Source organism: Pan paniscus, chromosome 10, assembly GCF_029289425.2.
Source record: "Pan paniscus chromosome 10, NHGRI_mPanPan1-v2.0_pri, whole genome shotgun sequence".
In the NCBI taxonomy this organism is placed as follows: domain Eukaryota; kingdom Metazoa; phylum Chordata; class Mammalia; order Primates; family Hominidae; genus Pan; species Pan paniscus.
In genome coordinates this window covers 119,496,857-119,514,255 of record NC_073259.2, presented here as the reverse complement: position 1 = coordinate 119,514,255, position 17,399 = coordinate 119,496,857, and the positions used below count along the sequence as shown (strand labels likewise).

General features: G+C 54.1%; 1 protein-coding gene across 4 annotated transcripts in view; it reads right to left on the bottom strand.

Annotated features, from left to right (window-relative positions):
* Nucleotides 1-17,399, bottom strand: part of SH2B3 (SH2B adaptor protein 3) — a 46,677-nt gene that overhangs the window by 3,746 nt on the left and 25,532 nt on the right. For 2 of the 4 annotated variants that reach the window (XM_034934513.2, XM_034934512.3), the window contains exons 3-7: nucleotides 1,018-1,119; nucleotides 839-930; nucleotides 653-750; nucleotides 328-542; nucleotides 55-226 (exon numbers count right to left, since the gene is read on the bottom strand). In XM_034934513.2, the coding sequence (XP_034790404.1) occupies nucleotides 55-226; nucleotides 328-542; nucleotides 653-750; nucleotides 839-930; nucleotides 1,018-1,119 (679 nt within the window). Of the gene's footprint in view, nucleotides 1-54; nucleotides 227-327; nucleotides 543-652; nucleotides 751-838; nucleotides 931-1,017; nucleotides 1,120-12,965; nucleotides 14,679-17,399 lie in introns of those variants that run through there. The other 2 variants (XM_008957884.4, XM_034934514.3) reach the window with 2 other exon arrangements.

Sequence of the window (17,399 nt, the reverse complement as noted above, 5' to 3'; positions counted from 1 at the left end):
TACCCTCTACCCAGTGTCAGCCACCCCCTTCAGCAAAGGGCAGTAGGGTCAGACCTGGTGGTTGGGAGACGACTACCACGTAGCTGGAGAGCCGGACATCACAGGCGGCGCCGCACTCGAGTGGGATGGGCGAGCGCTGGAAGTGGTGGAGCATGTCCACGACCGAGGGAAAGTGGAGGTGCTGCACACGGCACTGGCCCCGCTCTGTCAGCGACAGGCGCAGGTGCTGTGGGAGGAGAGGATGGTGGGTTCGGGCTGTCCCTCTAGGACCCTGAACTCCAGTGGAGAGGGGTGGCACGGTCCTGCCTGCCCCACCCCACCCCATACCTTGGCTATCCCCTGAAAGTTGAAAGTGAGCACGTATTCCCCACGCCGCGTCTCGCTCTGCCGCACCAGGAACACTCCATGAGCATCAGGGCCCTGCAGCTGAACCAGCTGAGCTGCTTTCACTCTGGAGATGGGGCCGTGGAACCAGGGGTAGCAGGACAGGAAATGGTCCGTCTTCTGGCAGGCCGGGTCCAGCAGCCCCCCAGGAGAAGCACCTGTTAGATAAGATGGGTGATGGTGGTCGCAGGGGGCTACCTTATGTCCTGGGCTGAGTCTGGGTTCCAGCGTACCCAGAAGACAATGGCCTAGCTATTGGTTTACCCACCTTGGTTAAGGGAATCTGTGCTGCCCCTTGGGGAGCTGGACGTGCTAGGCTCTAGGGCTGAGGGAATATGCATCTCTGCTTCTGTGCTCTCCAGCCTGCTGGAGAAGAGGCTGAGGTTAAGGATCTGGGCAGGTCAGGGGTGGTAGCAGCAAAGGTGGTGCCAGGGACGAGGGCCCAGGACCTCACCCTCGGCCTGTGCACTCCGAGAGCTCAGCCATCCATGAATTCAGCTGCTGCTCGTCTCCCACCTCAAAGATGATGTCTGTCCGGTCCTTCACCTGGCAGGGAGGAAGGGAACAGGGTTGGGTCTCCTGTATGTGTATGTATTTGTATTGCCCCAGGGTGTGAAAAGCCTTGTCACTCACCTTCAGCACAAAGGTGTAAAGGTTGTCAGGCATCTCAAGCCGTGTGCACCGCCGGACCTCCTGGATGCTGGAGCAAGCTGCTTGTAGCTTGGGCCTTGAACTCTACAAGACCAAGATGGGGTACTCAAGGCTTGTTCCTGATGCTCTTTCTTCCAGCCAGGCCTGAGTTTGTCTATAGTCTCCCCAGGAGTCCCCCTTTTAGAGAGAGTATCCATGGTGTTGCTGGGCAGGCTCTGAGCCTGTAGTGAGGTCCAGGGTGCCTTCCCCTAGCCTCCTGAACACCATTCACACTGAGATCCCAAGAAGCACGTGCTGGCAGAAGGCCAGCCCTCCCAGCCCATTGGACCTCGACCTGGGGACATTCCCACTCTGCCATGTGTCTGACATCCGTTTCTCTTCCCACTGGTGAGCAAACAGCTCCCTGCCCAGCCAGGTGATAGCAGCTGCTGACGGTCTCATCACACCAAGCCCAAAGGGGCAGAGCCTAGCATGGCTAGCCCAAGTTACAGCCACTGTAAAACCACAAAATCTTGGCCCTGGACCTTCCCAGGACACCCGGCACATAGGGCTGCAGGGTGGATAGGAGTTAGCCACTGTTCCTTTGCCAGCAGGAAACCTGCTCCCAGGTCTCAACTGACCCTGCAGATGCTTCCTGTGCTGGGGCACTCTGCAGCCAAGGAGCCAGCTGCTTCCGGTTGGGAATCTGCTCAGGAGGGGGTTTGCCCCTCCCCTTCCTCTTGTGATAAGACTGAAAAGATGGCCGAAAGAAGAAAAGGGGAGAAAGAGATGAGATAAGGAATGGACAGAAGTGGCCCCACTGGGCCCCCTCCATTCAGGTGTTCCTGGAAAATACTACAACCCCTAACAAACTGGGAGCAGGGGGATGGAAAGCAGAGGCAGGCCCAAAGGATGTTCTAGCAACTGTGGCTTCAGGTGTTCTGACCTCCACCTCAGCCCAAAAGGGCATACCTTGGACTGGAGCTGCTAGTGCTATTGAATTGACCCCCAAAACCAGATGCTTAACCTTGCTTTACACACAGAGCTGCCAGGTACCTCTGTCGGAAGGATCATGACCCAGTGGCCTGGCCACATCCTTTATCCCCCTTCCCCACCTGCAGGAGAGTCAATGAACAGTGAGGTAAGAGGGCAGCCTGGCAGGAGCAGGATGGCCACCTGGGCCCTTCCAGCAGGTCTCCTGGGAGCTCCCGGGCCTGCTCTGGTTGGCGGACACAACAGGCTGGGGGAGAGTAATGACTGCAGGAATGACCAACACTGGCCACAGCTTACTGCGGCCTCCCACTAGAAAGCTGCATGACTAGAAAATTCCAGCCTGAAGTGACCAGCACCAGCCAGGGCATTTTCACCTCCTACTCCCAGAGGTCCAGCAGCCAGGATGAGGCAGGCAGAGTGAGGCCTCGCATGGCATCCACACGGGCACTGGACACAGCGCAGTGTGCAGGGAGTGGGGCCTCTGCGCTCTTGCCCATTTTTACAGCCAGCCAGCCCTGCAGAGCCTTCATTTCCTGTCTGCAAGATGGGTAAGGTGCGAGTGGCCACTTCCTTCTGCTACTTTTCCAGTTGGCCCTGCCTGGCCCCCACCCTTCCCCCTAGCTGCAGGCCTTAAGGATCACTGGGAGGATATAGGCCAGGCCTGGAGGGGAACGGGCCTAGTCTCCCTTTCAGTTCCGCTCCAGGCCTAGTCCCCAGTGTCAGTGCTGAGATTAACCAGCAGAGCTGCCGGTTTCACTCTGACTCTGGCCCCTGCAAGCCAGCTTCACCCGCAGCAGCTGAGGAACTGCTGAGCAGGCAGGCAGTGGTGAAAAGAGGATTCCCCTCCTCACCCACAGCCAGCCTGGCTGCCACCTGCCTGCTGGCTGAGCACAACCCAGGGGTTCTTCCCCGACTCCCCACAGCAGCCCGTGAGAGCCGCCCAGGCCTAGAGCCACAATCTCAACCCAAGCCTGCCAAGTATCAGAGCCGGGGTCCACCACTGAGCTACCTGGTGGTATGGGTGTCCTATGCCAGAGGCTCCAGCCAGGTTGCAGCGTGTGGGCACATGGGCGCAGGACAACCCCTGCAGCAGTCGAAACCTCAGCCTGGACAGCTCAGGCTCTGGCCACTGCAGGGAAGGACCACCAGATGCCCATCTGATTAAGCTATACGGGGGGATGGGTGATAGGGGAGACAAGCTCAAACCTGGGGGCTGTGTCAGCAGCTGTGGGGGCTTTAGGTTCCCTCCTCTCACATGCCCGCTATTCACCTCCCTCAAAAGTCAAGCCAGGCCAGCAACAGCTGCTCCCTGGACCCAGCTTAGGCTATACTGTGGTTGGGTGATCAAAGTGGCCAGATCATTTCAGGTATTTGTGGTTTGAACAGTAGAATGTCACCCACCACATCCTGCAGCGTCTATTTCTGGGGAGCAAGTCTTCTCCATTCCCAGCATCTAAACAGATGGCTTCTGTTTGTTATGGCCACTGTGGCTCCAGTGGGAATAATCTATTTCTCTCTTTGCTCTGGCTGCTAGGAATCTCAAAGTCAAAGATGCAGGCCAGCTCTGACACTACCCCAACGGTAGGACTTGTATTTATTTCAACAGCTAACTTTATCCCAGATGTTATAGTTCTTTTACCCTCTAGGGTTTTTTGTTTTTGTTTTTGTTTTTTGAGACAGATTCTCACTCTGTTGCCCATGCTGGAGTGCAGTGGCGCAATCTCGGCTCACTGCAACCTCCACCTCCTGAGTTCAAGCGATTCTCCTGCCTCAGCCTCTGCAGTAGCTGGGATTACAGGCACCTGCCACCACACCCAGCTAATTTTTGTATTTTTAGTAGAGCTGGGGTTTCACCATGTTGGTTGGCCAGGTTGGTCTCGAACTTCTGACATCAGGTGATCCGCCTGCCTTGGCCTCCCAAAGTGCTGGGATTTTAGGCATGAGCCACCACGCCGGGCCCTACCCTCTAGGTTTTAAGATTCAGCCCTGACCCTGCCACTTCCTATACAACCCTGGACAAAGGGTTCGGCTCTCCATGCCTTAGTTGTCATCTGTAAGTCAGCTCATTTTTTTCACAAGGTGAGCTAACACAAGCGAAAGGCATGACTCGCACAGCTGTTAACAGGCCGGTGAGTAAAGCCTGCTTGGCTCCCACTACACTACTGACAGCATGACAGTCCCCTCTGAGTGGCCTAGCCACTGGGTACACCCCCAGCTTCTCTCAGCCTTACAGAATTATTGCCCCATTTTGTCACATGCTCCCTTACCATCCTGCAATAAATTCCACGTAATATAACCAACATACTACCCTAACTAATTACAAGACAGGGACAACAAAGGAACGTCACTTAGCCGAAATAAAACGTGCTTCAGTGCAACTGTAGACAACACAACCAACTACTTGGCTGCTTCTGAGTTTGTTGTGAAAAGAAGGCTAAGAACATAAGGGAGCCAAAGGGCGGGGGAGCTAGGAAAGCCAGCCTGGTTCCAGATCCACCCAGGGTCCACATGGAAATGCAGTTCCAGGCTCCCTTCAAATGGCCCTGATCAGTCCCCCTGCAAAGGTCTCTGAGCCACAGTCCCGTCATCTGAGAAGTGAAGATGAAACACCAGCCTCGTGGGGTCACGCAGCTCTCCCTGACTCCCGCCTACCTGAGGATCCCTCTTTGTCCCACCTGGCTGTTCAGCCCGCCTGGAGGGAATGTGACGGGCTGGAGGCAACAGACCCTTCCTCTCTAGGCCTCACTTGCCCTCATGCTGTCACCTGGAAACTGTCTTGCTACCTACTGCCCCTTCTGTGTGCTGAGGGACAGGGGACCTGTCTTGACACAAACGTTTATAGGGCCAGGATGGTCCTTCTAGAGTCTTCCGAGGTACTGGGCCACACCCCACCCTGCCAGGTCCTCATAACCAGCTTGAGTGGGGTCTGTTACTGGCTTTGCCCTCAGGCATCCAGCAGAGACAGGCAAGTCGGGGCAGGGCAGGGCTGGACACACCAGTCAAAGGCCAGAGCTCTGGTGGCGTGACCACACCTACGTGGAGAGCAAGGCTGATGGCATGGCCTCCCCTGGTGAGAGAGCAGGAAGAGGCACAGGTGAGCCTGCCACAGCAGCCCCCAGAAGCCACCATGGGGCTTCAAGGCTGTGGGAATCAGCTTGAGCTTTTTCTAAGGTGGGGAAGCTCATAACAGGAGCAGGCCTGCTGGCTGTCCCCCTCCTCCTGGGACGCTGGAGGGCAGGACACAGGGCAGCATCTGACACACCCCAGCAGCAAGGGCTTGGCCCAGACCAGCCTTGGGGAGAGACCGCCCACCCCCGGGAACCCCCAGGCCACACTAGCTCCCTGGTGGTCTTACCTTCCCCAGAGCCTTTGAGCCCACATTCATCGGTGTACAGCAGCGGTGGGACAGGCCTCAGTCGACCCTCCAGCACCAGCCACGCCTCTGCCACACCTATGCCCTCAAGGAGGCATCTGGCAGCCTGGGCCTAGCTCTGCAGGTGGTTAGAAGAGCCCTAGCTCTACCACTTACTTACCTTTGAAACCTTGGGCAGGACACTAACTGGAGGTTCAGTTTGCTTTCAGTAATAGGGGGCCCGTAAGCAGGTCCTGTTGACCTTCTTACTGGAGGAGGAGAGGGAGGGGGTCTGAAAAGGCGCAGAGCAAATTCCAGATCCTGTCCTGGATGGCTGATCCCTCACCCTAGCCCAGAACCTGAAGTGGATGCTGCCGGGATGGATGAATGAGCATTATTATGGAAAATACTTAATCCAAGCTTACTGTCTGGTATCAAAAAGTTAACCTACTTGGGAAGCTGAGGCAGGAGAATCACTTGAACCTGGGAGACAGAGGTTGCAGTGAGCCGAGATCACACCACTGTACTCTAGACTGGTCGACAGAGTGAGACCCTGTCTTTAAAAAAAAAAAAAAATTCCTTGCCTCCTTCCAAAAATGATTTTAGTCAGGTTAGAGACACCCAGAAAGAGCTGGGAGACAGCTGCTACAACACAGACAAGAGTCCCTCTTGCCACAGATCTGTCTCAGCTTCCTGGCAGCCAATGCAAAGGATTCTCCGAGAGAGGACAGTCATTTGTGGAAAGAGAACGCTGCTGCTTAGCTCCATTAAAGACTCTGAGAAGTCCTGCAGCAGAGAAACCTATTAAACCCATGCATTACCCAGACTTTGACCTATTTCATAGACCTTATTACCATCCCAAGGTAATATGGGATTGAGGTGAGGAAGGTCCTCACCTTGCAAACTCTCCTTAAACGTGGTGCCTCTCAGCCATTCTCTGGGGTGGGCAGCATCAAGACTGAGCCTAGTTGCTAAAAGCCACCCAGTATCCTACCCAGAAATCCCTCAGGGCTACAGAACCATGCAGCAACTCCACCACCCTGAGGTTTGGGACACTTAGTCCTGTGCTTGAGTCCCAACTCTGCTTTCTCTTCCATAGGTAAGTGACTCACCTCTCCTAGCCTCAGTTTCCAATTTTTTTTTTTTTTTTTAAAGAGATAGGGTCTTGCTCTGTGGCCCAGGCTGGCTCACTGCAGCCTCAAACTCCTGGGGGCTCAAGTGAGCCTCCTGCCTTGGCCTCCCAGGTAGCTGGGATTACAGACACATGCCACCACATGTGGCTGATTATTTTTTTGTAGAGATAGAGATAGGATCTCGCTATGTTGTCCAGGCTGGTCTCAAACTCCTGGCTCAAGTGATCCTTCTGCCTCGGCCTCCCAAAATGAGTCTCCACGTGTGTGTATGTGTGTATTTTGTTTTTGAGGCAGGGTCCCTCTCTGGGGGGGGGGTGTGTGTGTGTGTGTGTGTGTGTGTGTGTGTGTGTGTTTGTTTTTGAGGCAGAGTCCCTCTCTGGGGTGTGTGTGTGTGTATATGTGTGTTGTGTTTTTGAGGCAGGGTCCCTCTCTGTTGCCCAGGATAAGAGTATAAACTAGCTCACTGCAGCCTTGACCTCCTGGGCTCAAGCAAGAGTCTGCATTTTCTAAGGTGGGATAATAATGCCACTACCCTCCCCTGAGAATATGAGCATAGTGTGTGCAACAGAGCTCCCAGAGGGTATGGAAGGATCTCAGGGGAATGGTAAGGCAGGGAGGAGCACAGGGCCTTAGGAGCTCAGCCTTAAGAGAGACTTGGGAGCAAGAAGGCCCCTCCCTGGGCAGCCCTCCTGAGTTGTCACTCCCCTGCTCCCATGCACCAGAGGCTCAAGAAGGCCTCCCTCTTCCTTTTCCATCTTTCGGTCTTGGCCCAGCACAGAGAAACGGGCAGTAGTGTTTGCTGAATATTCTCTGAAGTGGGGATGGTGGAGAAAAAGGCACTGGAGGTTAAGGGAATAGCAAGAGCCAACACCCAGAGGGCAGAAGGCACAGCCCCAGGCTAGAAGACAACAGGGGCTTGACTGTGGCTGGAAATGACACTCACAGACCCCACACCACCCTTCAGTGAGCATCTGCTGTGTGCCAGGCATTGGAGCCTGGGTGGCCCACCAGCAGTTTCCAGATTGTGGAATTCACAGGCCGGCAACATTTTTCAAAAAGTTTTCCAAGAGGAAGTCACAGAAATGAGCGTCACACCATCAAGGACACGACGAAACCAAGTAGGACGTCATGGTTCCAGAGCAAAGGACAATCCTGGGCATCATGGACAGTGAGATTTATGAAGGAGAAGCCTCACCACCCTGCCCCGGGCCAGCTCCGTGCAAGGAGCAGTGTGTGTGAGCCTCACGTGGCCCTCCTGTGCCTTCACCCACTTCACAGATGAGAAGGCTCAAGAGACCTCCAAGGGGGAGTGAACACAGCACAGGGTGCTTCTATGACCTTCTGGCACAGGACATCTGGAAGGGAGTTTGGAATCTGCATTTTAACATGGGACCTGGGTGGATCTGAAACCCACCGGCGTCTGAGCTGGCTGGGGTCTGAGGGAGGTCAAGAGAGCTGGGCAGGGAGGCCTCTGTCCCCCATCTTCCCCCCAGATGCCAGGGAGCCACAGATGTGCAGGAGGGGAGGCACGGCCCATCCCTCAAAGGCAGAAAGTGGTGGATGCTGGGAGCCGAGCAGCCAGGATTCCAGTCCCAGACAACTGCTGGGGGAAAGGGGTATTCACAAGGAGCCCCCAGTGAGGAGAGAGGAGCCAGGCTGGAAAACAGTGTGACACCTGGGCCCTCTGGGAGTTGGGCAGCATCAAAAACTGCCATCTGTCCCATCAGACTACGCCCAAGTCTGTCTAGAATTAGCTATTTCCACCCCCACGATGCTGCTCCAGCCTACCCTCCTCTGCTCAAAATTCCCCCGCAGCTACAGGAGGCTGAAGCAGGGAGGTTGAGGCTGCCGTGAACTATGATGGTGCCACTGCACTCCAGCCTCGACAACAGAGCAAAATCCCATCTCAAAAGAAACTCCCGGCTGGGCGCAGTGGCTCAACTCCCAGCACTTTGGGAGGCCGAGGCGGGCAGATCACAAGGTCAGGAGTTCAAGACCAGCCTGGCCAATATGGTGAAACCCTGTCTCTATTAAAAATACAAAAATTAGGCCAGGTGCGGTGGCTCACACCTGTAATCCCAGCACGTTGGGAGGCCGAGGCAAGGCAGATCACCTGAGGTCAGGAGTTAGAGACCAGCCTGACCAACATGGAGAAACTCTGTCTCTACTAAAAATACAAAATTAGCCAGGTGTGGTGACACATGCCTGTAATCCCAGCTGCTCGGGAGGCTGAGGCAGGAGAATCGCTTGAACCCAGGAGGCAGAGGTTGTGGTGAGCCAAGATCGTGCCACTGCACTCCAGCCTGGGCAACAAAAGCGAAACTCCATCTCACACACACACAAAAATACAAAAATACAAAAATTAGTCGGGCATGGTGGCAGGTACCTGTAGTCCCAGCTACTTGGGAGGCTGACGCAGGAGAATCACTTGAACCCGGGAGGCAGAGGTTGCAGTAAGCCAAGATTGCGCCACTGCACTGCACTGCAGCCTGGGCAACAGAGCAAGACTGTCTCAAACAAACAAACAAACAAAAACAAAAACTCCCCTGTGGTCCTCATCTGAGAGACCCTTGTTACCTCCTCAGCCTCTTGGGCCTCCCTCCCTCGCTCTGATCCAGCCACACTGGCCTCCACTCTTCTTCAGTGTGCCAGGTGCACTCGGGGCCTGTGCCCTCAGAGAGGCAGCTCCCCCCACAGCTTCACAAATACGACTGCTTTTCAAAGTGTCATCTCCTCAGGGAGGCCCTCCCTGACCACAGTATCAAAATTCTGAGTCGCAGAAGCCCCTTCACTTCCTTCCCTGCCTGTTGTCCTATGAGCTGGTCTTGCGCATTCCTTGATGCAGGTCTCTGCTGTGACTTGGCTTTGCTCACGTGGTGTCCTTGGCCGCGAGCCAGTGCCTGCTAGGTGGTGGGTGCTCAACATTCATCATAAGCCTTTTGCTGGCTAAGCATCCTTTGTGCTGGGTAACGGGGGGCATAGGGGATGATTGCCCCTACTGCCATCCCCCACCCCAGTGAAGACCATGAGTGATAGGGATGCTACAAGCCAGTGCTCTCAGGGCTGGGGTGGGCCTCCCAAGGCCCCTCCAGCTGGCCAGGGAAGAGGGCAGGCTGAAAGGCAGGCTCAGGTGTGTCAGCCCCCTGACCTCCCCGCAAGGGCACCATCAGGAGCCCCCATGCTACAGACTCTGGGAGGCAAAATCACACAGTGCCCCAGCCATGGGGAATAGCGAAGTTGAGCCAGGGCTCCAATCCTCATCTGCCCACCCCCAGCCCCAGCACCCCCAACACCTGGTCTCCCTCCAGCCGCCTTCCCGCCCACACCTTCTCCTGCCACCCAGCCCCTGCATTTGTGATGCCCTGCCTGACCCAAACTGCATGTCCCAGCAGAGAAAACCTCCTCTCCTCCAGAGAGCCTTCTCTGACCACTGAGTCATGATTAGTGCAATTCCTGTGCCTCTCCCTCAGCACTGAGCTTATCGGACCGGCCATGGTTTCCTGATGACGCAACTGCCTCCACCATCTGACTGGGAGAGTTCCTTTTGGGGTTGGGGTGGGCACCAAACCTTGCTGCCAGCTGAGGCCCAGCCCTGGGGCAGGCCCAGAGGAGGTACTTGGAGGGTTTGCCGGGTGGATGGATGGATGAGCACTTGGGTAGGTACCTGGGACCCCCGAGCTCTCAAGTGCCTGGGAAGCAGAGGGAGGTATGGGGTGTCATGGGTGATCTCAGCCCCCTTTTCCCAAGCTCCTTGGGGGGCAAACTGAAGGCAATGAGCCAGTTCCAGCGACCGAATCAGTGTGGGAACTACAGACCACAGGGTGCTTCTCTGCTATGCCCCCCACCGGGACCCCAAGCCCGGCCCCTCCTTCACAGACCCTTCAAATGCAGGGCCTCGAGCAAATTACTTTGGCCTGCTGTGCTTCAGTTTCCTCACCTGTAAAATGGGGATGATAATGGAACCCACTCCTTGGACTTCTGCAAGTGAGCCTGCCTGCTGCCCTGAATGCCCAGTGGGCCCAGTCCACAGGGCAGCGGCTCCTAGACCCCCACCACCCTGTTCATTATGGGCCAGATCCCCCCTTGGTCTGCACCCTGCTGCCTCAGGTGCCCTTTCCCCACAGGGGAGGAGGAAAGAGAAGGGAGAAGCTTCCAGAAAAGCCACATGGCTGCCAGAAAAGCCCTTTCCTGGCAAGAGCCCCCCAGTGCCAGAAACCTCCCCAGCCAGAACATCCCCCTACTTCCCAGACATCTGAGGGCTTTGGGGGTCCCAGGCCCCTACCCAAGTGCTCATCCATCCGTCACCCAGTAAACCCTCCAAGCACCTCCTCTGGGCCCAACCCAGGGCTGGGCCCCTACTGGGAGCAAGGCTTGGTGCCCACCCCAACCCTGAGAGGAATTCTCCCAGTCAGATGGTAGAGGCAGAGACAGACATGGTGAGTGTGACACCCCCAAATACAGAATCCCTGTTTAGAGTCAAATCCCCCTCCAGGCAGGTGGCACCCCAGCTCACACTGAGTGACTTGAGTGTGGTGTGGGCAACAGGACACACACCAGCCTGCTTTTCCCGTGTATGTGTGTGGCAGGAGGGGGGCGGGGGAAGTGATTAGCCAGAGATGCTGGGACAGACAGGACGTGGGGACCTGTCTAAAACCCCACCCAGAGTGAATTCCCCTCAGTTCCCATCATGGTCCTCCTGCATGTCAGACAATCACAGGGACACAGACACAAAGCCCCCTCTCAGAGAGACAGCAACCACCCCCAAGACAGAATCATGATGGCAAGGACACAGAGCCCCTTTCAGATGCTAGAGTGGCCTCCCTACAGCGACAGACACCCAGAGGAAGACCTTCACGCAGGGAAAGACAGCCCCCACCACACCTGCTTCCAGACCAGCCCAGAGTCCCCAGCAGCAACATGGTCCCCTCCTCAGATATGGGTGCCGACTCCACCAGGTGGCCAAGGGTGGAGGGGCCAGTTACACATGGCCCCTGCAGCCTGCTGTGAGGATGGTGGGACGCTTCTACTCTCGAGTTGGCTATGGTGGGGCTATGTGCAAGGCCTGGGGACAGTGGCTTCTGAGGGATGATGCCTGGAAAGCCCTACACTCCCTACCCCACAGTGGGCACCTTCCCCAGCGCTCTCATCCCAAAACATGGACAGGAAGTCCAGGCCCCATCCAGCCCACCTGGCTAGGAGGAATGTCCTGGGATGGGCCTTGCAAGGAGCAGGATGGAAGGAGGGGAGCCACACCCCCAGGGCCTTTTCCCTCCACACCTTCACTCAAGCTGTGCCCTCTGCACAGGGCACCATTCTGGCCAAACCGCTGGGCTCTCAAGTGCCAAATAAGGACAAACAACTGTCAGGCACCGGGAGCTGCGCTGCAGTGACAGCCAGCGGACCAGCACATGGCACAGGGCATGCAGCAGCTTCCATCCACCTGCCCTGTCCCCAGCAGGCCTGAGCCACTTCTGAGGACAAGATGGCATCTCTGGGCGGCACTCAGCTCCATACACGGCAGGGCCACCAGACCCCACTCCAGGCCTGGTCCCAGCACACCTCCCCTGCTGCATGCCAGCTGCCGTCAGCCCACGCCTCGCACGACCATATCCTGCTCCCAGCTGTCCCCATAGGAATCCTTCCTGCCCCCACTGTGGCCAGCCTGGCTAAGCCCAGCACCCCTGCCCTTGGCCACACCTTTTTCAGGTGACGCCTTCTGCTCCTCGCCACCACAAGGCCATGGACGCCCCAAACCACGAGTGCCAGGCTGTGCTGGCCTCCAGACAGAAGGGAGAGCAAGCAGCTCCCTTGGCAGGGAGGGGGCAAGCCTGGCTCCCTGCAGTGGGTGGGGGTTGTTCACGCCTGTAACGAGCACTTTGGGAGGTCAAGATGGGCGGATCACTTGAGGTCAGGAGTTCGAGACCAGCCTGGCCAACATGGTGAAACCCTGCCTCTACTAAAAATTCAAAAATTAGCCAGGCGTGGTGGTGCATGTGTAGTCCCAGCTACTCAGGAGGCTGAGGCACGAGAATCACCTGAACCTGGGAGGCGGAGGTTGCAGTGAGCCGAGATCGTGCTACTGCACTCCAGCTTGGGCTACTTCAAGATGCCCTCTCAAAAACAAACAAAAAAAACACCAGTGAGGACTGTAGCCAGGCCCCGCATCTGTGACGATCACTGAGGGTATCATGGGGCCCCAGGGCTGGGTCTACTGTAGCACACACCAGTGGGGCCAGGTCCCCAGGCTTGAATGGGGCACCGACGGCCCAACCCCCTGCCACAAAGCCAGGACCAGCTCGGGGAAGCCCCGGCCAAGCATCTGCTCTGCACCGGGTGTGGGTGGAAAAAGATGTGGTTAAGAAACAACAAAAAACCTCTGTCGCCCATCTCGGGTGGGGGGAGTGCACCAGAGGAGAGGGGACTCATCACCACCAAGATCCCCAAAGCCCCAGACAACGGTAGCTACTGCCTGCCTTCGAAGAACGATGATTCAGAAGAAGAGGTGAGAGCAAGGGCTTCTGGGGTGGAGGGGCTCCCAGCCAACTGGCACAGCCAGGCCAGGTCCTCCTCCAGCCATGGCACAGCACCGGGAATCCCATGTCCTTCTGAGCTCCACCCGGCACGGACTCTCATTACTATCATTTTAGCTCCTGTTTACTGAACGTTTACCATGTCACAGGCCTTGACACACAGCCTCTCACTGACATCACAAAACAACAGGAAATCACACCAGCCACACATAACAAAAGCCAGCTGGATTAAATAATTAAAAGTGAAAAAGGAAACCAAGACAGAACTAGAATAAAACCTAAATAATTATTTATCTGATCCTGGGTGGGGAAAGGCCTTTCTAAGGTAAAAAAGCAAAGAATAAAACCATAAAGGCGAAGATCACTGGATTTTACTGCCTGGAACTTGCAAACCCCCATAGGTCAAGAAATGCAGGAACAAAATAGAAAAGTCAAATCGGAAACCAGGGAAATATTTGCAACATGGGACAGAGCTAATATCCGTGCCGTGTAGTGTTCACAAATCAAGAAAAAGGCAAGCAGTGCAGGAGACAAACATGCTGAGTTAATAGCCTGATAAATCACAAGAAATGTGTATGACCAAGGAACAGAAGAGAAACAGTCGAAATCCACGGGGACAGAAAGATCAGTGGTTGCCACAGGCTGGAGGCAGGGAGTTTTGGGACTGACTGCTCCAAGGTTTTTTTCTAGGGTGATAGAAATGTTCTGGATTAGATAGTGGTGATCATTGCACAATTGTTTAAATATACTAAAAGCCAATGCATTGTACAATTTAAACAAGTGAATTTTATGGTATATGAATCATATCTCAACTTTTAACAAAGAGAAATGGTCACACTTAGCATAAGATAACCACTTTTCATCCAGAAGGTGGCAAAGGTTTTTAAAACAATACCCAGTGCTGGCACCACTGGTGACAAGAAGATATATGCGTATGACCTTTCTGGAAGGCTACTCAAAAATAATGTATCAAAAGAATAAGAAATGGCTATTAGGCAGATGAAAAGATGCTCAACACCATTTTCCATTGGGGAAATGCATATCAAAACCACACTGAGGCTAAACCCGGTAGCTCACACCTGTAATCCCAGCATTTTGGGAGGCTGAGGTGGGAGGACTGCTTGAATCCAGGTGTTCGAGACCAGCCTGGGAAATATGGTGAAACCCCAGCTCTTCAAAAAACAAAAACAAAACAAAACAAAACAAAAAACCACATCACGTAGTGTAGTGAAAAACAAAAATTAGCTGAGTGTGGTGGTGTGTGCCTGTAATCCTAGCTACTCAAGAGGCTGAGGTGGGAGGATCACTTGAGCCCAGGAGTTTGAGGCTGCAGTGAGCTGAGATACTGCCACTGCACTCCAGGCTGGGTGACAGAACAAGACCCCGTTTAAAACAAACAAACAAAAAACACCACACTGAGAAACTACTTCACACCGTTTAAGATGGCTGGGATGGCTACAATCAAGAAGACAGACAATAACAAATATTGGCAAGGACATGGAGAAACTGGAGTCCTCTCAAGCAATGATGGTGGGAATATAAAATGGTACAGTTGCTTCAGAAAACAGGTTGGCAGTCATATTTATTTTATATATAGTCATTTTTTTTTTCTGAGTCAGAGTCTCACTCTGTTTCCCAGGCTGGAGTGCAATGGCACGATCTTGGCTTGCTGCAGCCTCCACCTCCTGGGTTCAAGTGATTCTTCTGCCTCAGCCTCCTGAGTAACTGGAATTAAAGGTATCCACCACCACGCCCAGCTAATTTTTGATTTTTAGTAGAGACAAGGTTTCACCATGTTGGCCAGGCTGGTCTCAAACTCCTGACATCAAGTGATCCACCTGCCTTAGCCCCCCAAAGTGCTGGGATTACTGGCGTTACCCACCGTGCCCAGCCCAATGTAATTAAACATAGAATTACTATATGCCCCAGCAATTCCACTCCTAGATGTATCCCAAGAGAAATGAAAACACAGATCCACACAAAAACTTGTCCACGAATGTTCATAGCAGCATTATTCATAACAGCCAGAAAGTGGAGATAACCTGATGTCTATTAAGTGATAAACAAATAAGCAAAATGTGGCAAGTCCATACAATGGAGTATTTTTCAGCCATAAAAAGGAACAAAATACATGCTGTAACCTCGGTGAACCTGGAAAACATGATGCTAAGTGAAGGAAGCCAGACACAAAAGGCTGCATAGTCTGATTCCACATATGTGAAATGTCCAGAATAGGCAAATCCCTGGAGACAGAAAAGAGATGAGTGGTTGCCAGGGGCTGGGGAGGGAGGTATGGGGAGTGACTGTTCATGGGTACAAGGTTTCCTTTTTTGATGACGAAAATGTTCTAAAATTAGATTATGGTGAGGGTTGCACAACTCTGTAAATATACTAAAAACCAATGAATTATACGCTTTACACAAGCGAATTTTATGGTTTGTAAATTATATCTCAATAAAGCTTTGAGAGCAAGAACGGATCAGAAGTGCTCATAAAAGCCTTGACCCAGCACTCCCCTTCTAGGAACTGAGCAGAAGAAAATCATCAGAAGTGGGCACCAAGACTGACATAAGGTGTTCATCCCAGGGTCATCTATACCAGCAAAAAAGTTAGAAATGGGCTGGGCGCGGTGGCTGTAATCCCAGCACTTTGGGAGGCTGAGGCAGGCAGCTCACCTGAGGTCAGGAGTTCGAGACCAGCCTGGCCAACATGGTGAAACCCCGTCTCTACTAAAAATACAAAAATTAGCCGGGCGTGGTGGCACATGCCTGTAATCCTGGCTACTCGGGAGCCTGAGGCACGAGAATCGCTTGAACCTAGGAGGTGGAAAAAAAAAGAATACAGAAAAATGTTCAGGACACAAAGTGAAAAAAGCAGGTGACCAAATAGTATGAGGAATGCCAGGCCCGCAAAGGCTGAAGCTTTTGTCCACAAGCTCCTGCCTGCAAGGGGCTCCAGACAGAATTGTGCAAAAAGTAATCCCTTCCCAGCAATTGCTGAAGGAATTGGAATTTGGAGGCGGAGGCAAAGTTAAAGACAGAGAAGAGGCTGGGTGTGGTGGTGGCTCACGCCTGTAAATCCCAGAACTTTGGGAGACCTAGGCGGGAGGACTGTTGAGCCTAGGAGTTTAAGACCAGCCTAGGCAACATAGAGTTTGTCTCTAAAAAAAAACTTAAAAATTAGCAGGGCATGGTGTCCTGCTAATGTCTATGCTAATAGCAGCATTAAATAGTCCCAGCTACTTGGGAGGCTAAGGTGGGAAGATCACCTTGAGCCCAGGAGGTTGAGGATGCAATAAGCCGAGATGGCGCCACTGCTCTCTAGTCTGGGGGACAGAGCAGTGTCCCCCAGTCTCAAAAACAAAACAAAAATGACAATAATGACATCTACCAAAATGGAAATGCTGGTTCTCTCTGGGTAGTGAGATTGTGGGAGGTTTTTCTGTTACTGTTTTTTTTTTTTTTCTTTAAATAGTTTCTGCCATGAGCTTTATTAATTGAAAAAGCAAAATAAAAAACATTAGGAACTCAGACATGGAGGCCCTCGGCAAGTTAAAGACAGTTTCCTAGATTACATGGGGTACCCAGATGAAGACAGGGCAGGGCCCCCTTCCAGGTGGTTCCCTAGAGAGAGGTTTCTCTCTCCTCCTACAGTGGTGCCCCTGTGTGTAGAGCTGAGGTTGGGGTTCGAGTCAGGCATGGGGTGGGGGGTCCCAGGCAGCAGCCACAGCGAGGGAGGTCCAGAGGCCAGGTGGCCCTTAATCGCCCCGATGTACACTGTCACCCAGTGGTTCCAGAGGCCAAACAGTGGGCGGGGGCCACAGCCTCCTCCTCAACTCAGAGGGGAGATAGGAAAAAGGGGGTATGGGGCCCCAGAAAGGAAGCTGAGGTGGCCCCTCCTGCACTGGGAGAGGAAGCCCCCCCCGCCCCCCCCCCCCGGCCGGCACTCGGAGACCTCTTCTAGCGCATTCAGTTTCCTTTTCCATTCACAAAGAACTGGGTGGGGGATTTCCAGCAGCGCCAATGGGGCCAGCCAGGGGTTGCTGTGGGGAGCAGCCAGGCTGCTGCCCATCCCGGGGAGGGACCCTGGGGACCCACCTGTGGGATCTGGTGGCCTCCTTCCCCTTTTTCCACCCTTCAGGGTAGGAACACATCATGCCAGCTACTCCCTGAGCCTGCAGTTGGCTCAAAACAACCCACTAAGGCAAGTGCTGGCATCCCATTTTCTGTAATGAGCCACTGAGGCGCAGAGAGGCCAAGTTCTTGGCCCAGAGCCACACAGCAAGGATACAAGAGCCAAGATCTGAACCTGACCCTGTCCATCTGCCCTTCTCCAGCGTCCACCCTTCACCCCTGGACCCTGACCCTGAACCTCCAA